The sequence below is a fragment of the Podarcis erhardii genome (genome assembly GCF_964252035.2).
Source record: "Podarcis erhardii genome assembly, chromosome: 7".
Lineage (NCBI taxonomy): Eukaryota > Metazoa > Chordata > Lepidosauria > Squamata > Lacertidae > Podarcis > Podarcis erhardii.
The window spans coordinates 72,541,974-72,562,642 of NC_138511.1; the positions used below are offsets into that span (position 1 = coordinate 72,541,974).

A 20,669-nucleotide genomic window follows, 5' to 3' on the forward strand; every position below is an offset into this window, starting at 1 on the left:
CCATGAAAGAATGTGGCCCTCAGGCTCAGATAAAAGTGGGGAATGAAAATAACTTGATAGTGCTATTTACTAATGTGTGCTGTATATTTTGTATTAACAAGGTTGGAGGATATGTGATAAATCATAATAAATGTGGTAGTCTTTAAGGTGTCTCAACTGTTTATAAGGAAAACAGTTGAAATAGAAGCTGTTTTTTCAATTTTATCCCCCCCCCCCCATTCCCCCTGATTTTGCAACACCATTACTAGCATTTCAAGCACTTTTTCATGTTCTAGATGACAGTCAGTCTCCACAACTCTCCTGGCAATCCAGTTTGCTATTTGGCTCACAATGAAACTTCTGTTAATGTTTCAGCATCTTCATCAAGTGCTCAGAAGTTTGTGTTGGCTATATTGATTGATCAAGGCCTCACTTGATAAATTACTTAAGTCTCTTAATTCTGTTCTCTCCCCATCCCCTGACACACCACTCTCCTATTTCTGTGTGAATTACCAGAGGCTGCACAGGGAGGAGGACTGTAGGGTTACAAACTAGATACAGCAAAGTGGCATCCTGTTTTCATCAGCTTGCATCCTGTCACATCAGAAGGATATTGACTTGGCCATTTGGACATGGGCATGGAGCTTTTTCTTCAGTTCTCAGCAGTGTCTTTGCTGTGTTTTGCAGCTGGCAGGGATCAGACAAATAAGCAGAAACTAAGGAAAATAAATTTTCCCACTGACTGTTGTGACCTTTGTGGAAAAGGGCAGATCTCCTAATTTGAGGTTGGCCTCTGAAACTCAATATTTTAAACATCTCATTATATGTTAGCATGCAGTTGGTTTCATTATACTTCTAGCATAATTAGTTTGAAGGGAATTTTGGTCCAAACAGTGACACTTATACATTGAAGGGTAAATCTGCTTGCGGTTGACCAAGAAACAGTAGGCAACATGGAGCATAGTTTCTTGCTGATGAAGGAAAAGCTCTATGTGAGGTTATTCTCTCTCTTTGGTCTTAGCAATAGACTGGAAAGATGGCAAAAAGCACAAGTATGGGTGCCTGTCAGAACCTCCGTCTCAGTACCAAGGTATGAATCAGATCCACATTCTTTTCTGTTCCCCTTTGTTAGAAGAGCAGCTAGTGAGTTTTCTTCTGACCACAAAAGTGAAGGAATATAGAGAAGGTAATATAAACTTTTAATGGGTCATGTCAACATGTGAAGCTGTCATATATTGAGTCAGATCATTGGTCTTTCTTGCCTCAAGGTCTCAGGCAGCCCTCTTCCCTAATCCATTTTCCCGAAATCTTTTAAATAGAGATGCCAAGGATTCAGTCAGAGCAAATACCCGGCCAGTGAGCTATTACTCCTAAATCAAACCAAGTTGAAGGAGGGATATCAGCTTTTTAGTCCTAAAGAGCTTTGCACAGAGCAGCTGTGCAAAATTTGATAATTCTAGATCTGTTTGCATCTTCTTTATTAGCATACCTGATTATGCTGTAATTGCAGTGGGGCCCTTCTCTGCAAATAGTTTGTGAGAATGCATCCTTGCAGCACAGGTACATAGGACTGGTTCACGCATACATGTATGTCTCTGGTTGACTTGGAACTGAACTTACAGAGTAACTCCATCAAGAAGCAGTGTGTCTGAGGTGATACAAAATATTTGAGACTTGATGGATTTAGGATAGCTTGTTCACATGTGGAGGTCTCCATTTGATGTTGCAGTTATCATGTGGAACATGGCATATGTGAACCAGCCTAAAGAGGGATTTTCTTTGGTTGCTCCACAACAACATGGAATCTTGCTGTCCAAGATCATCCTCAATGTCTGGCATCCAAGGCACTGAAACACACACTGTTCAAAACCTAGATTTCAGTGAATATCAGCAGCGGAATCCCTCAGTGACAAAAGGCTAACTTGTGGCTAACTTTGAAGACACAGACAAGTCAAAGAGCTCCTAATTAATTTGCTGGTTATCGTGGCTTCACTCTGCTTTGTCCAAAGGCAGTAGTTCTGTCACGGTGGGACCTTTTTCAGTATAATCACTGTGGTGTGTTTCTGCTACCACTGTACCTCTGCATGCATGCTGCCTTTCTGTATAAATGCGATTAAACTTAATGAGTTACACTTCAGTGTTTCTGTGCTCAAACTCCTATGAGGATTCACAGTCTTTCAATCCCATGCAAGAGCATGATATGGCCTACAGCTTGTGCAGAATATGTGGCTTCTGAGGAAATAAAGGCAGCAGCAAAAAAACATCAATTGACAGGAATAAAAGCACCAACAAAATCAGTTTAAAGGTACCAGGTGAACAGGCCTAGAGACCACATGATTAGCAAGTTAAAATGGCTGCACCAGCCGTGCCAATTTTCCTAATTGGCTTTGCCAGTGTACCATCCAACTGCCATGATAAAGAATTAGTATTTTGTTCCTTTATTTCTCTGGTAATTATCAACAGAGGGGATTGTTATTGCCTGGTGAAAATCTAGTTTGCCTGAATGAGTTATAATATGAGTTATAAATTGCCTCAAACCTAGGTGCTTTCCAAAAATTAAAAGCATGAGTCATCCTCTGCCTGCACTCTTACAATCTCTTGAGATAAGAAGGGTGATAAATAAGGCAGAAAATGAAGTTGAAGGAAGAAATGGAGGGAAATCACTAGCTTATCTTGTACAGGCAATCCTTTTGGCTAACAACTCACAGTTAATGCCAACCTGGGACACTCTTGGATCAGTGAATAACAGAGTAAAGTTTAGCAAATGCAAACCCATTATCACTGAGTGGGGAAGAAAGCCCTTGACTTTTTAAAAATCAAATTAGTTGGTTAGCAGGTGATTTGAAAGACCTCTGCCTGAGATCCCAGAGAACTGTTGCCAGGCAGAGTAGACAATACTGGACTATATAGATCAGGGGTTGTCAACCAGATCCCTACCGCCCACTAGTAGGCGTTGCAGGATTTCAGGTGGGCACTAGGGGGTTCTACAGTACAAACTAAATCCTCCTTCCATCGAGCACTGGTGGGCGGTAAGGAAATTTTACCATAAAGAAAGATGCATTAGTGGGCGGTAGGTAAAAAAAGGTTGACTACCCCAGATATAGATAGACAAGTGGTCTGACCTGTTATAAAGTAGCTTCCTTTCCTGTGTATCGGCTGTTCTGCATAGCGAGTCACTGTAACATTAATGTACAATTGGTTTCTTCCATTAAATTAACTTTGCTCTCATCTCATAGTATGCCACCCTCCATGTGGCTCTGTGTGGACAAGTCCTCAGGAAAAAGGGGACCTATACAAAATAAGATGGACAGTTTATCAAAATACCATGAGGCTATCACATGAAACAAAATAGCATTCTGCTAATTGTTTAGTGGGCTAAAACAGGTTTTCTGCATTGTAAAGACATGTTCTAGTTGTACTGTGGTGCTCCATACCAGAGATGGGCCATTACTAAATGTAAAAAAGTAAAAGGGATTAGTTTCTTTGGTTTCTTTACCTAGGAATTGCTGGCAGGTGAAATGTGGGCATAATCTGTCTACAGTAGTGTGGCATGTGCAAGCAGTTTAAAAAGCTATTATGCCACTTGCAGGCCAGTTACTGTGTAAGACATACAGATAAAGGCTGCAATCTTGAATATTCTCTCTTGAAAGATAGGGCCCTAAATTGGTAGACTTCACTTTTTACAAAACATGCTTAGGATTGCATGTAAGAATCCTAGCATTTAAAATAAAAAAGAAAGGATCCCCCTCCGACTCTGTACTATATTTGTTCTGTTACATCTGAATAACCAAGAAGACCTCTGTTTTCACTGTATTGGGCAATAAAAAGGGAAGACTTTAGAGAGGTGCTGCTCAAACTAGCAGCTAGTTGTGTGTGTTAAGTTCCCTCCCTCTCAATCCTTAACATCTAGTTGCTGTGTTCACTGTTCTGACATCTGCGTGGCATTCATTTCTTTGACACTGGCTGCAGCAGCCAATGATATATGGAGGTTATAACTGGATATATGGAGGTTGTTCGAATGATGCCAGGGCCCTGAGTAAGTTATGAACAATTTGGACTTCACATTAAAAAGTGGAAAAGGGAAGGAATTTGACCGTGGCTGCTATTTTGGACTGGAGTTTCCTGTTCCTTATAACATGTAGCTGTGCCCTCTCCAGCTTGGCTGACTGACTTTGTCAGCTACTAAGTGTATGAGTCATCTTGAGGTCTCTTTGGCTTCTTAAGGCATGGAGAAAACCTTAAGAATGTTGAGAGAATAATGTAAAAGTGCTGCATGCAGTTCTACAACTGAAGCAAATGAACCATACTGTATGTCAGCTGCTGTGTGTGCCTGTGGGAGATGGAGCAAGATATAACTGCAGTTATATCCCTGGTCTTCAATTGGGGGATTGAAACCCACTAGTGGGTTGTGTCCTGATCCAAGCTAGGTCACAACAGGAGTGCTAGCACCATGCAAATATATGGTAAAAGATGCTTGTTTGAGTTAAAAGTGCGTCCTGGGTCTGAAAAGCTTGAAGATACGTGCAATACATGAATAGATACATAGACTAGGATTCAGGTACAAAGCTTTTGTGGTTGACTTTAGACTTAATTTAAGTTTCTATACCACAATTGGTAATTCTGTACTCTCAGCCCAAACAATTCATTGTGATCTTTTGAACTTGAAATTGTTATCATTGTGCAATTCATTTTGATCAGCTCCCCTGCCTAATAGCTAATACATTTATAGGTATTTCATTAAAGTTCTTATAAAGACTGGTCATTTTCCAGAATTATTCTCAAAAGTTCCATTGCAGTCTTTTTTTTCTTCTCCTTTACACAGGTCACTTTGCCTGGGATAGATACTTGAAAGAAACATGCTCCATCCCTGCTCCTGCCCATTGCTTCAAGCAGGTAATGGAGCATTCCATGTTGTAAAAGAGTTGGGATGAAGGGGTCAGCTTCTAGACAGCTCATGGACAAGTGTGGAATAAACTCCTGTACCTTCTCTTTGTGGGGGAAGAGCAACCGATGCAGGTACCCGGTTGTAAAATATATAACAGAACAGAGCTTTTTAAATAAAGGTGCAGTCACATGACCTTTAAGGTTGGTGAAATAGCTCAGGAACCTTTGTTCACAGGTAGGTTTGAACAGGAACATTAGATTTCTCCCTGCTTGGACTATGTATGTATCTGGATCATTGCATGTGCTGACATTAGTTTCCTTTAGGTCTAAAGTTAAAATAAACATTTGTTGTAGTTCCTTGAGTTATGAGATGATTGTTTGGGCATCATCTTTGGCTACAATTTTAAAATGCTTTCTAATGAAAGTGTCTGCCTTATAGGTGAAGCCTAGACAAAAATATGTGAATTTTGAAGGTAGCATAGTGCCTGGGTTTGATTTGCTAGCAAATTGGGTCGGTAGGAAATGGAGGTCCAAGAGTACAGTAGGACTCCAAGCCAAGTTTTAAGTATTGTTGAATGCACACTATCCCAGGTTTGATCCTTGACATGTGCAATTAAATTGGATTAATTTGGAGATAATTTGAAAGAACTCTGTCTGATAGCCAGATGCGTCAGCTTGCCTGCACGATTTAGGGGGCTGGCGACGTGCTGACATCACTAGTGTGTGAGGTGCTGATGTGCTGTGCGCACACCACACAGCTTGCGCAAGTGATGCAAAATACTGATGGGACCCAGCCCCCTCCTTGAAAATTTCAGGGGGAGCTTGTCCCGTTTGCCCCTTCTAGATGTTGATAGCCCAAAAAACTACCAAGGCAACCAAAGAACCTTTTGGCACCTTAACAGCCAACAAATTTCATTATGGCATAAGATTTTGTGGACTGAAGCCCACTTTGTCAGGTGCAAGATGAAAAGCTGCTGCCAGTCAAAGTAAGCAATAGTGGGCTAGATGGACTCAGAAAAGTCAGCGTCCAATGAACCCAAGAGTGCCTGATCAAGGAGATAAGCATAGTGCTGTGATGTGCAAGCTCAGGGTTAAGGACCATTAACAAAGCATGACAGGTTGACTTGAGCTCATTTAGATTTTTTAATAGACATAAACTTCTTAATCAAAAGGTTCTCTAAGCAATGTACTATACATAAAACAATATAAAACAATTATCAACAATCCACAGATAAAATCAACAAAATTTTAATAGAAAATGTTAAATTATAAGTGGATAGACTTGTTTAACTAAAAAGGGTTTTAGCAGGCATCTTGAACAGAATGGCAAAGGTGCCTGCCTAATGTTAATTCTGAAATATAGGTGCTGCCACAGAGAAGGCTTTCCATTTCTCTTGAATGGAAAGACAGCGGTGTTTTATTTCAAAAGCAAAAATAATGGGAAAAGAAGAGAATTTTGGGGTTTAGTGGCTGTAAATGAACATTTTGGAGGAGAATTTTTACCATGTTGATGACTGAATTTCTTTGACTTGTTCCTTACCCTTGCTTCTCTTTCATTGCCTACTGTGACATCCAGTTCTAATATGCTCTTGGCATTCAGGTGCTGGGAACAATTCAGGGAATAAGGAGGAGGTTTGGGAGGGAAGAAAAATGTATCACTCAAGTCACGCTGAAAGCCTTGTTCTCCTCAGTCGTACACCCCACCTTCCAATGAATTCAAGATCAGCATGAAGCTAGAAGCCCAGGACCCCAGGAACACCACTTCCACTTGTATTGCTACTGTGGTGGGATTGACAGGTGCCCGCCTCCGATTGCGCCTGGATGGCAGTGATAATAAGAATGACTTCTGGCGTCTGGTGGATTCTGCAGAAATCCAGCCTATTGGCAACTGTGAAAAGAATGGAGGGATGTTGCAGCCTCCTTTAGGTGAGTTGAAACCTTGTTTGCCCCAAGGGCTACATTTATGCTATAATCATGTCTTCTAGATTCCAAGTGATCAAAAGAGCTTTGGAATTGCAGTAAACAGTGATATGACATCTGAATATATGAAGTGCTCTGGAGAAGGGAGGCTTACTTAGAGGTATCTACTGTATGCTCCACTCATGTTTCTTCCCTGCCTGGTTTCCTCTAGGCCATGGGTAGACAAACTAAGGCCTGGGGGCCAGATCCGGCCCAATCACCTTCTAAATCCGGCCCACGGACGGTCCGGGAATCAGCGTGTTTGTGTCCTTTTATTTAAAATGCATCTCTGGGCCTGCCTGGTGTTTTTACATGAGTAGAAAGTGTGCTTTTATTTAAAATGCATCTCTGGGTTATTTGCAGGGCATAAGAATTCGTTCATTTCCCCCCAAAAAATATAGTCTAGCCCCCCCCCCCAAGGTCTGAGGGACAGTGGACCGGCCCCCTGCTGAAAAAGTTTGCTCACCCCTGCCCTAGCACTTGTTACTGACCACAGGTAGCCATGCTAGTGGCTCTGCATCTCTGAATTAAGAGCAGATTTAAATGTGCAGGAGGACCCGTAATACACTCTTCTGTACAAGTGTGCCTGAGGCTGTACAGGGCAGATCACTTGCTTTACTGTAGTTCACTGTCAAAAGTGACAGCAGCTGAAGTTTTCAGGAAAGTTCTTCTAATTTCCCAGCAGAATGGGTCCACAATGGATTACAATAAGAGGGTTGTGTTAGCTGTGATGTCATGATTAAGCCCACTATAAAACACCAGTTTACATTCTTAAAATACTATTGCATTTATTTCCAAGTTTTGCTTATGTTACCTATTAGAAAATCTTGGTATACTCAAGTAGTTGCATCAACAAAAAGTCCAACCAATAGTATGGTGCAAACTAAGCTTCCTTAGACTCTCTCAAGAGAAATATTCCTTGATTTTCAGTACATTTGCTAAATGTTATGATGAAGACATCAAGGTACCTTCATGATGGAAGGATGGAGAGAACTGAAAGCTGCTACTACGCTTTTTATGGCCTCCACCTCTGTTTGTTGCAGGGTTTCGACTGAATGCTTCTTCTTGGCCCATGTTTCTCCTGAAGACTCTGAATGGAGCAGAAATGGCGCCTGTTAGGATTTTCCACAAGGTATAGCCATTGTTCTGAAGACAATGTAGCTAGCTTTGATGTGCTTATGAGTTTGGTTCTCCATTTGCCTGGAAGGAGTGGGGGTTGAGGCTTTGTTCCACTCCTCCTCATTAACAGTACTTCTGTTCAGAGAATATAGATAGCAAGACTCTTAAGTTTCTGAAAGAATGGAAGTGAATGTTTGTATGAAGTCCCTAAGTTTGATGTGGTGGTGTCATGAATGGCACACTTAATAACTTAACAGGTGGGGGAGGGAGGTATGTTGGCCAAAGAGGTAAGTCACAGAAGGATTGGGTCTAGTCAGAAGGCAAAGGGGGATCAGATTTGGGGCAGGAGCAAGATGGGATAAGAGCAATATGAACATGAGCACAGATGGAAAGTAGGGATGTGAAACGGCAAGATTGAAAATTATATTTGTGGAGAGTAAAAGGGAGAAAATAATTCAGCAAAAGGTTGGCAGCAGGGCATCACAAGGTATGCCAGAGGACCAAGGTTTGACAGGATGGTGTAGGGGGCTAGAACTCTCAATGTCCCCATTTAGACATAACATTGAACTCTAGTTCAGTGTTTCCCAACCCTGGGTCTCCAGCTGCTTTTGGACTACAACTCCCATCATCCCTAGCTAGCAGTACCAGTGGTCAGGGCTGGTGGGAAATGTAGTCCAAAAACAGCTAGAGACCAAAGGTTGGGAAACACTGCTCTAGTTGTTTTTATACTGGGTGTAATCTTTCCCTGGTTACTGTAACGCTGGGGTGGTAAATATGTTGCATTCCAGAAGTTATTGGGGATCCCATATCTTTCCCAGCTAGCATGACCAGTGGTCAGGGATGTTAGGAGTTGTAGTACAGCAATATCTGGAGGACCTCAGGTTCCAGTGAACCAGGTTAATGTGTGATGCACAGAGTGCTACTCCTGCTACTGCATTGCACTATGTGCTTTCCCTCCCCCAGTAGTGTTCCATACAGCCCTCCTTTGTTATTCTTAACCAACCCTTCATCAGGGTAACTTGGCTTGGACTTAGGAAAGACAAGTGTATGAACTGCAGTTAGCAACTTCCTGGATTAAGCTCCCAATTTGAAAGCTAAATTGACAGTAGAAAATGAATGAAGGTACTGTTGTTTGAACGTAGAATTTAACCAGGTTTAAGAAAAATAAGCCAAAGTTCAACATTCCATCTGAACCTGGCCTGTGATGCAATTAAGTTCTATAAATTAGCCCACCAGTAGCCTTTATCTGATTCCTTGTGCAGCAGCTGCTGGGAAACAAGGGCTAATGGGTGCACTTCTAAGTCAGCAGAATAGGTCTGTAAAGTAAGCTGTGTGTGTACATGCACACATATGCGTATTAATAGAGTTGCATCTGGTCCTTTTTCTTGTACCTTCCCCCTCCTAGGAGCCACCATCTCCATCCCAGAATTTCTTTAAGATGGGGATGAAACTGGAGGCTGTAGATAGGAAAAACCCACATTTCATCTGCCCTGCCACCATTGGTGAGGTGCGGGGTTCTGAGGTCCTCATCACTTTTGATGGCTGGAGGGGAGCCTTTGATTACTGGTGCCGTTACGATTCTCGCGACATCTTTCCAGTTGGTTGGTGTTCACTGACCGGTGACAACTTGCAGCCCCCTGGAACGAAAGGTAAGAGTCCTATCAAAGCATTACTACATTTCACCCCTGAAATGGGTAATAGTTGGCTATGGACTGGCAACATATCATTGTGCTCATATCTTTGATGGAGGGTTATGTATTTTGGTTTAACATAGTTTTTAAAAAGTGAGCTAATACTTTGTTCGTGTTGTCTTTTGCACTCTCTGTTGCGGCATTGGATTCTGTGGACGTTTATCAAATGGGATGCTTTGAAATCTTCCCAGTATAGTCATGGTTGTGGTGGAAGCTATGTCAAGCACAAAAATATTTTGCCATGTCTCTGTGCTTTCTCTCTCTCTTTAAGCATGTTGCAGCTTATATTCTCCATAGATCCTTCTCGTTAAGGCTGGCTCCTCACAGCAGCTTCCCATAATATTGATTGTACATTACTGCAGTGAACTTTTGAAGCAATAGTTTGTAAATCTTGGCTTGGCTCAATCAGCCATTGTTTGTGGTAGTTATCAGCCTATTCCCTGCATCCTCTTAAAATGTGCAGAGAACATTGGCAGAGTGCATGAGTGCATGTGTCTTGCATTGCACTTTGGAGTAGGCAGAAGTAGTGCAGATATCTCCCTCCTGTCCTCCAAGTCCTTGGGCAAACATGGGGGAAGGCTGGTCAAATGAGCTTCAGAGAAAGCTGAAGCTTGGGTTATCTGCAATTTCAGATAACTTGGGGGAGAGGATCTGTGTGCTGTTGATGCCCTGACAAGGGCAGGTGAGTGATGGCAGAGGGCCTGAAGCATTCTTTCCTAGCGATTTGTGGAATCCTGGCTGGAAGCATGCCCAAAAAAGGATTGTACAGGACCATGCATAACTGTCTTCTTGTTCTATGCTGTCTTTACCAACCCTAATAATCCCATTAACTGTTCAGACTAGAGAATGCCAACATAGGAATTGCCCCTACAGTTACTTGTGCTTGTCAACTCTTCTGAACCAGAAGTTCAAGGGTGTTCTCTTCTCTTCCAAACTGGGCAGTGCTTCAAGAAAAATGCAGCTCTTTGTATATCAATGAGCTCTGTTTTAATTGTGAAAATACATCTGGTATCAGTTGAAAGGTGTGCTCAATGTTGCTTTGTTACTGCCCCCCCACCCCGCCCTTGATTTATATTCTGGGTTTCTAAGGGAATATCTGCTCCAGAGATGGGGAACTGAATCTGGGTGGTGGGTCAGACATGGCTGGTGGGCCAACCCTTTGGGAAAATTTGCAGCCTGCAAAGTGTTCCACAAGAACAGTATTTTTTGCCCTATAGGACACACTTTTCCCCCTCCAAAAATGAAGGGGAAATGTGTGTGCATCCTATGGGGCAAATGCAGGCTTTCGCTGAAGCCTGGAGAGCGAGAGGGGTCGGTGCGCACCGACCCCTCTCGCTCTGCAGGCTTCGCGGACCTCTCCGCAAGCAGCGGGAGCACTTCCACTGCTTGCGGAGAGTTGCCTGCATGCCGAAGCCTGCGTGCGCTGAGCTCAGCACGTCCAGGCTTCGCGGACCTCTCCGCAAGCAGCGGGAGCCAGCGCTGGGCTCCCACGGCTTGCAGAGAGCTGCCTGTTTGGGGGCTGGGGCGGGGGAAGCTTGGGCCTCCCCCGCCCCAGCCCCGCACCTGGGGGGGGGATAATTTTTTCTCCTTTATTTCCCCCCCAAAAAACTAGGTGCGCCTTATGGGACAGTGCATCCTATAGGGCGAAAAATACGGTAATTGTTTGTCAGATCTTGCAGAGTCCTTGCAGAGTGCTTTGCAATGGACTCCACAAGACCTGACAATTAAAGACCACATGACTGAGCCACTGCATGGCGTGTCACAAGACCTGATGATCAGCAGATTGTCAGATCTCCTGAAGCCCCTTGCTAAGCAGTGTGCAAAACCTATCAGTTGATTTTGGGGGCTTGCAAAGTCCTTCACACAAGGTTTTGAAGGTGGCTGCAAACCCCTTTTGACTATATGTCCCATACCAGAAGTTGCATGACATTGGGTGTAGGGCACGTGGGTGTAGTTTGGCCAAAATGGCCTTGCACACCAAATGGGAAGGCATGATGGGCCTTATTAGACCCATGGGCTGGTGGTTCCCCACTTCTACATCCTTTCCCAGACCATGTCAGTTTCTGGATCATGGAACCCAGCATACTACCAGTGGCTACTCCAGTCAGAGGCAGTATGCTAGCAAATGCAAGCTGGTGGAAACAGCAGGAGGGGAGAGTGCTCTGGGGCTCAGGTCCTGCTTTCCAAAGGCATCTTGTTGGCCACTGTGAGAAAAGGAAACTGGACTAGATGAGCCATTGGCCTGATCCAGCAGATTCTTATTATGTTCTTACGGAGAACATTTATTTCCTATACGCTAGGGCTACCTCAAATCCACATATGACTCCTCTCAAAGCTTCAGCTATTGCTTTAAGAGCTAATATTCCAGTAGCTAAGATATTAAAAATATAATGGCTAGAAAGCATGGGTTCTCAAGGGTTCTGGAGTTCTATATATGTGAACTTAATTTAACTATTTATGTTCTCAGCCCATCCCAATAACTTGACTTAGGTGTAAAAAAAAATCGAGTATTTTTGCTTCTTTAGCACTAGAGGGAGCAGAGTATCCACCTGTCCATCTTCCGCTCACGGGAGCCACCAACTTCAGATACATAGGCTGCATTCAGGTGTGGGATTTATTACGTTAGTTTTACTGATTATAATGCTAGTACTTCTGTTCTGGTTCCTGGTGTTCCTTTTATAGTGCATTACCTGTTGCATTATGGAACTGTGGCTATGATCAACATGCCACCATGTCATGCTATATTTCATTCACACCAGTATCTGTGGTTGTCACAACTAATATCGCCACTCTCCCACTCTTTCTATGCATATGCGCTTCTGTTCCCCTGTGATTCATCATGTAGTATGCCAAAATACCTGCCAAAATTTCATTACATGAGCAGTGGGGCATGATCTCTAAAAACTGCAGGAATCTTACAAGTCCAAACTCCCGTGATTTTCCAGGTTGCCAAGATTGCAAGCAGATTTTTTTCCCCCCTGGAAATAATTAACATGGAAATGAATGCTAAACATGGGCTAGATTTCTAGAATTGGCTTTTACATTGTGTGAAAGGTCATATAAAATGCCATTGTGTGAAATGCATAATTAACAGGTAAGGAAACATCAAGAAGATGGAGTCATATAGTAACCAAGTAGATAACTTTCTGTATCATCTAGGTGGAGGCTTTTATGTCCAGGGCCAATGTGTAAGTCTTTGTGATCCTAGTTCCTGATCCTAGTTCCTAGTTCCTGATCGTGTGTGCTTGTGTGTTTGCATGTATAATAACTACTAGGTTCTCCATTTAAGAAAATTCTGAAATTTCTGGAAAGTATTAGAAACCTCTGATCAGAAAGTCTGAAGAATGACTAAAGGATTTTACTAAGTCCATGTAGTTTCATCCTTGCTTCTGTCATCTAGTGGTGCATATCGTTTATTGGTACATAGCAAGGCACTTGCTAAATATTTAGAACATAGTCTTCTCTGACATTTAGGAGAATATTTGAAACCATTTGATCCCTTCAGAACCACTGGATCCCTTCAGAACATGATCCCAGTTATCCTCCTTCTCTCTTAATATGTAGCTAGTTTTGTCGGGTGGTCATTTTCAGAAAGAAGGGAGTCTGTCAACCCAACACCTCAATACCCATCTTTCAAAGTGGCCCATTATGGCAGCTGATGGCCCCCTTACACCCCTCTTGCATTGGCAGCTCTGGGCCTCATGGAGTTCTAATCATTTTTGGCCTGTGGCCACCGAATTCTAATCCCACCCACCAAACCCCTTACACCAAATTTACAATATTTTACACAAGGTTTTTGTCTGCATCAGTATATTTTCTTTACACGCCCTTATCTCTGGTGATACGCAAGTCATCTTTCTTTGTACATTTTTAATTGCCCATGGTGAAAGTTTCCAGCTCACAGAAATGGCATTGGACAATAGTGATAAAGAGAAGAAATCTGATGTAGCATGTGATCATCTGTGCTGTCTTGCACAGAGGCCTGTCTTGTCTTACATAGGGGATGGGGGGGGCGATTATAAGCAAACAATGATGAAATTAAAACAGTCACCTAAGGCAAGTGGTGGTGGTTGTCAGGTTTTCTGACATTTTTACCATTAACCTCCTAAAAGATTAAAAGGATAAAGAGTAACATTCACAGAGTTTCTGAATATTTGCCATATACACCATTGGACCACATCATAAAGCTTTACTTTTGGGAGTTAACATGACAATCTTAAACCCTAGTGGAACTGGACAGCACTAATGGTTATTATTGTATCTGTCTTGTTTTAATCTGTGAAAGCCGTGTTGAGTCCCAATTTGAGGAAAAGTTGGGAAATAAATAATATTACCATTACAATAATGGAGAGGAAGTTTCTTGGATACAGCAGCCGAGTGGCAGGACTGCAAGAGTTAACTGTCCTTGGGCAGACTGTGAGCCAGAGGCAGTCTTCCACTTTATCAGGAGATCTGGAATGCAGAGGAGTGGAGTTTCTGCCTTGGCACTATCCCAGCTGGCAGGAACGCACTAAGATCTTGCCAAGCAAAGGAGACCTAAGAAAGGATGCACTCCCTTCATTGCTGTGCCAAGGGCGATGAACGTTACTGTGGGTACAGCAGAGATCATAATTGCAGACGCTTGCCCCAGTTTCCTTTGTTCCCGTTAATGCAGTCAGCCTTTTCAACACAACTTTACTCTGCTCAGCAGGCAAGCAAAAGTTAATCGTTTTTAAGTTGCCATGGAGATGCGTTAAGTGGCACCATACATTCTTCTTGTATTTGTCAGCCATTTTTTTCCAAACAATTGTGTACAGATTAAGTGCCCGGCAAGCTTTACTTCATTTGCCTGGAAGGGAGAACAGCTTCAGGTAGAAATTAAGGAAAGTGGGATCTCTGTAAGAAGACCTGTAAGCGTCTACACCACCTCTTCCATTTAGGGTAGCGTGCCTTCAGTTGGACTACTAGGAGGTGAATAAGTCGAAGTGACACTGTAGAATTGCCTCTGACGGAAAGGTAACAGATTTTGACATTTGTTTTTAGTTGTATTTCTAGTGTTCATTGCATGTGTCCTCTTTCAAGCAGAATCTTGGGGGCTGGCTGACTTATGTGGGAGCAAAAGATTCAGTGTTGGGAGTTAAGTTGTTCTTTAGTCCTTCCTAGAAAGAGAATATCATTTCTAGGCATTTGGCTTGCAGCTGAATACGAGTGGGAATTCTGTGAACAGGCAGCTTTCCAAACCTTGTGGGCAACCTGTTGTCAGACTGTTTTGTACTGTACCCACTGACTACTTCAGAGAGTTAAGTCCTTGGACAGTGTTAGAATGACAGAGGGTATGGGTGTGTTTAAAATATTTTTATGCTGCCTTTCAGGGAAACTTCCACAGTAGTTTACAAAACGAAATACAAAATTAAAATACAATAAATTACAACATGCTTAAAGTAATACAGTTTAAAATAAGGGAGAACAGAAATGTCTTTAGCTGGTACTGACAGGATGTTGGCATCAGGGTGGCTTCTCTTGCAGTGGAATTCCACAAAGCAGGCTCTGCTCTTTAGTTGCTACCTGCCTTATCTTGACTGGTAGGGAAACTTGGAGCAGAGTCTCTAAAACAAACTCAAGGTTTGTATACAAGCAAGTGTCCGCTTAGGTACCTGGGTCCTAAGCTGTCTGGGGTTTTAGGACTAAGAAGCAGCACTTTAAATTTGTTTGGAAACAGACTGTAGCCATTTGAGTTATGAGTGGTTGCAATCAGCTGCCCAACATTCTTTAAAGTCAACCCTACATATATTGCATTACAGTAGGTGGTCCAAGATAGACAATGAAAAACTGTGGCCAGGCAGTCTCTGTCCAGCAAAGGCAACCAGCCTAAGCTTAAAAGGGGGGGGGCTGCTTGGCACAGAAGCTACTCAGGCCTTCAGTGTCAAAAGTTGGATCAAGGAGCCAGATCTGGAGTGAAAACTTTATCCATCTCTTTGAACAAACTACTTACCTAACTGCAGAACCACCATCTTGCCTGGATCAAGCTCCTTTGTTTGGCCCTCATCCAGCCCTCTGTGAGTGTGAGCAAAGGCAGAATTAGGGCTAGATATCATCAACATGTTGATAGCACCTCACCTCAAATCCCCAGGTGACCAAGGTTTCATATAGATATCAAAAAGCATGGGAGACTAGATGGAACCTGCAGAACCCCACAAACACCCTGAGGCTGAGAAGTAGTTCCCAGGCATAAACTTAAATCAGTGTTCCCATGGCACACTATGCCTCTTAACTCCCAACCCCGAGAGCCTATCCAGAAGTATGCTGTGGTCAGTGGTATGGAAAGACTAGAGGTCCAGAAGAATTAGTGAGATCTGACACCTCTGTCCTTCTCCTGTGTTGGAAAGGCACCTCTCCCAGCAGCTTGCTAAACTGCTGGGTGAAGGACCTCTCCACCCCTCCATATTAAACTTCACTGCAGGTGTGCTGGCGGGGGGCAGGTGCTTTGCACCTCACCTCTGCTAATAAGCGGCTTGCCTGGGCCAGCCGACTGTTCTTCATGCTGTAGTTGGTTTGGCTGCCACTGACTACAAAGCATCCGGAAACACTGCTAACTTCAAAACAAGTATTGTCAATAAACAAGCCAGATTCTCGAGTAGTGCAAAAGGATGGGGTCGTCGTACTTAGCACTAATTTCCATGATTCCCTTATATGTTGGAGGGAGGAACAGGTTTTTCATAACTTGCCTCTTTTTGAGCAGCAGAAAGGTTAGGAGATATAAAAATGCAGGATCTTGTAATAATCAGTAAAAGGAAGCCAACATTTAGTGCTGTAACCTTAAAGAAGCAGAAAGAAACCTCATGAGAATAATTGGAAAGGCATATGATAAGGTTGCTCAAAATGCAGCTAATAAAACAGGATTATATGAGAGTATCTTATCCCTAAAGTATGCTTCACAAATGATCCTGTCTCAGGGTTAGGGGGGGTGCTAACATAAGAAGAGACCTATTGGATCAGGCCAGAGACCTATCTAGACATGCATTTTGTTCTCATGGCGGCCAAATTGATGCCTTCGGAAATGTGCAAGCAGATGTGAATGCCAAAGCACTCTTGCTGCTTGTGATTTCCAGCAACTGATATTCAGAGCCATATTGCCTGCAACAGCATGCTACCTCCAAAATAGATGTTATGGCTAGTGAGCATAGGTCGCCCTGTCCTCCATGAATTTGTCTAGTGCTGTTTTAAAGCCATCCAATTTGGTAGTCATCTTTGCATGTTGTGGGAGCGAATTCCAAAGCTTTAATTGCACACTGTGTGAAGAAGTACAGTTCTGATCTTCCAGCATTCAGCTTCATTAATTAGCCCCAAGTTATAGTATTTGGGGGAGTAGAATAGTCCCCATCCACATTTGCCACCATAACTTTGCACACCTCTGTCATGTCTTCCCTTGCCTTTCCTTTTTTGAAAACTAAAAAGCCCTGAATGTTGTGAATTTTCCTCACAGGGAAATTGCTCAAGCCCCATGATGATTTTGATAGCTCTTTTGTGAACCTTTTCCAGTTCTACAATGTACTCTCTCTCTTTTGTTAATGTTGGAACTGCTTAGTAGGTGAACATTTGGGGGCAAGGTTCTCTGGTTTCCCCTTGTGATTTTCATTTCAGAAGAGCTTTTATGTTCCAAGCAGTCCTCTTGGAAGCTATAGCACCTCTGAACAACTATCTTAGAAAATACCATATTCTTGGATTAGTGGCAATTTAAACAAAATAAAGTTTTTCTGTAAATAAACATACAGTTTTCTTGGAAAGGAAATACTTGATTTTTTGTTGTGATTTATGTCTAGTCTTGCATAGACTTTGTTGTGATTTATGTCTAGTCAAGGTTATAGATTGCACTGGAGTTTCCGTATGGGCTGTATGGAACTTCATGAAAGAGTAGTTGAAACGGTCTCATTTTTCTTAGATTGCGTCCAAGAGCCTTTTTTATGAGCAAACTGCCACAGAAAATGACTTTTAGATGGCTGCCAATAGGAACTGAACTTTCGCCTGGCCTTTGAGGCAGATTTCGAGCGTTAGCAGTATATTGGACATGGCCCTTGGAACTGTCTTGGGGCTTATCTAAATTGCAATTTATCCCAGTTCAGATTGTACAATGTTGGCTTGCACCACACCCATATATTGGCTTGAAGCAATGTATAGTGACATATCTCATGCTGCAAGTCTAAATCACCCTCTTTAAAAGAAAATCACATAAAAATGTAGCATATGCAGCCAGAACAGCAAAGTCTGGTTACCTCTTAAAATGTGGTGTTGCAGAAGCTTTCTTGGGTCACGTGTAACAAAGTGGGCTGTGGCCCATGAGAACTTCTGCTCACTGTTTTTTTAAGGTGCCACCAGACTGCGTTTGCCGCAACCGATTAAGACTGCAGGTCCATACTCACATACCTGGGAGTGTGCCTCATTGATCTCTGCTTCCAGTGGATCTTACTTCTGAGTAGACAAGCACATAGGAAGTTGCCTCATAGCAAGGCAAGTCATTGATCCACCTAACTAGTATTGTCTAAACTGACTGACAGCAACCCCCCAGGGTTTCAGGCTGGAGTTTTTAACCTCAGGATGTCAGGGATTGAACCTGTTACCTTTTGCATATCAGGCAAGTGCTCTAGCACTGAGTCACGGCTCTTCTGTTGAGTGTACAGTTGAATACGCAGGTGTCCATGAAAGTGTTTTTGCATAAGGCTATGTTGGTACCTGATGGTCTTCTCTCTCCTTTTTTTGTGGTAGTGGTGATTCCAAAGAGCCCATTCCCCCCTGTGCCTGATGTGATCTCTGAAAAGGGCAGCATGCACAGTGGCACAAAGACTCTCCTGGAACATCAGCCTGGACAAAGGGGACGCAAACCTGGTCGTAAGCGAGGCCGGACGCCCAAGGCTCTGACCAACCACTCCACTCCAACCCCCTCCAAAGCTGTGGAGCCTTTGAAATTCCCCAAGAAGAGGGGACCAAAGCCTGGCAGTAAGGTGTGTATTCATGACTTTACAGTTAGTGTGTGCTTCTTCAACTAGGAGCAGTTCTACTTAGGTACCTTTCAAAAACTATTCAAGCAAATAGATCTGTAGAATCAGGGATTGGGGGCGGGTCATAGTTTGGTTGTTGATCACATGATTTCTTGAACATCTTACGTTCATTTCCATTTAAAAGCATCCAGTATCAAGTAATGGGAATGTCATCATATGAGAGACCCCAGAGTGCTGGGCTAAATGCACAAGTAGTCCAATTCAACTTTCCATCCTCAGTACTGTTTCAGGCTGGCTAGAGGTGCAACTGAGGTCTGAAAGTACCCATTTCATTTCTAAAGTGAAGGTGTTGGTCTGACCAGTACCTGGTTGGGAGGTTGCTTTTGATCTCTTCAGAGGTGGGCAGGATGGAAAAGTAACAATCTAATAAAGTTCGTCATTTTAAATTACCTGTCCCATTATCATTTGTAACTGAATTGTTCAGACCCCCTTAAAGGTAAAGGGGCCCCTGACCATTAGGTCCAGTCGTGGCCAACTCTGGGGTTACGGCGCTCATCTCGCTTTATTGGACGAAGGAGCCGGCGTACAGCTTCCAGGTCATGTGGCCAGCATGACTAAGCTGCTTATGGCGAACCAGAGCAGCACACGGAAATGCCGTTTACCTTCCCACCAGAGCGGTACCTATTAATCTACTTGCGCTTTGACGTGCTTTTGAACTGCTAGGTTGGCAGGAGCAGGGACCGAGCAACGGGAGCTCACCCCGTTGCGGGGATTCGAACCACCGGCCTTCTGATCAGCAAGTCCTAGGCTCTGTGGTTTAACCCACAGCTCCACCCGTGTCCCTTACTTGTTGCTATTATCTCAAGTTATCCCCACCCCCACCCCCAAGCACCATTTCCTCCTGGCTTCCTTGAGATTAGGTCCTCAGTGCGATGTTATCCACTTTGTTTTTTGTCCTTTTGCCTGTTTAGAATGATTTTTTTATTTAAAGTTTATTAATATTATCTCTTTCCTTTTTTTTTTTTTTTTTTTGCAGAGAAAACCTCGAACTTTACTAAATCCAGCACCAACCTCCCCTACAACAAGTACTCCCGAACCTGACACTAGTACAGTACCACAAGATGCAGCAACCATCCCTAGCTCTGCTATGCAGGCCCCTACAGGTGCGGAATGCATTTCATCCTCTTTCTTGGGTGCAGTATTTCTTTATGGGGGCAGGTATTACAAGGCAGTTTTTTTAAGGTAATATACAAACTAAAGCAGGTAATACATATATATGACCCCTTCCATTTCTGTCTATACTGGTGGAGGGAGTGGAAGACTTAAGAGGGGGAAATTGCTCAGTTTCATTTTACAGTCACATTTTTAAAATTACTGTTCTGTGATGAGAGCCTTTTGATGCAGCATCATAATCGGTCCTCCAGGACTGAGACCAGCCAGATAACTGGCCCTTTGGGTAAAAGGGTTTGGGAACTGTCTAACTCTGCAAGGAAGCCATTCAGAACATCACGTGATAGTTTTCAGTGGAGCAGACCTACCAAATTAGTAACTGCGCAGTCAATTACAGGCAAACCGGAGTCCAGTTATTAAAGGCTTCTGCCTTTCCCCCTCACAGTTTGCATCTACTTGAATAAAAATGGTAGCACTGGGCCTCACCTGGACAAAAAGAAAGTCCAGCAGCTGCCTGACCATTTTGGACCAGCTCGAGCATCTGTGGTGCTGCAGCAGGCAGTCCAAGCTTGCATTGATTGTGCTTATCATCAGCATACGGTCTTCTCCTTCCTGAAGCAAGGCCATGGAGGCGAGATCATTTCAGGTAAGGAGCCAGCCCTGTTTGTCTGCCTGCCCTACTCTGTTCTGAACAGTGTCCTCCAGGGGAACACTTCTACAAGCTACAGCCCAGTCGCCGTGTTCTCAAGACTATCTCAATGTATGCAAGAAAAGACAGTCAACTGCAATGTGGCTCCATTGGCTTCATTAGGCCAATGTACCCCACTCTTGCTGGGGTACATTGCAAGTATTTAAAGCAGTAAAACTTGCACCAAGAGGTATGTTGCTGTTTTTT

General features: G+C 43.2%; 1 protein-coding gene across 5 annotated transcripts in view; it reads left to right on the forward strand.

Annotated features, from left to right (window-relative positions):
• Positions 1-20,669, forward strand: part of SCMH1 (Scm polycomb group protein homolog 1) — a 44,328-nt gene that overhangs the window by 12,652 nt on the left and 11,007 nt on the right. For 3 of the 5 annotated variants that reach the window (XM_081868969.1, XM_081868973.1, XM_081868970.1), the window contains 8 exons: positions 1,001-1,069; positions 4,802-4,872; positions 6,555-6,789; positions 7,866-7,954; positions 9,347-9,590; positions 18,372-18,607; positions 19,641-19,767; positions 20,220-20,420. In XM_081868969.1, coding sequence (XP_081725095.1) covers positions 1,001-1,069; positions 4,802-4,872; positions 6,555-6,789; positions 7,866-7,954; positions 9,347-9,590; positions 18,372-18,607; positions 19,641-19,767; positions 20,220-20,420 — 1,272 coding nt within the window. The remainder of the gene's footprint in view (positions 1-1,000; positions 1,070-4,801; positions 4,873-6,554; positions 6,790-7,865; positions 7,955-9,346; positions 9,591-18,371; positions 18,608-19,640; positions 19,768-20,219; positions 20,421-20,669) is intronic. The other 2 variants (XM_081868971.1, XM_081868972.1) reach the window with 1 other exon arrangement.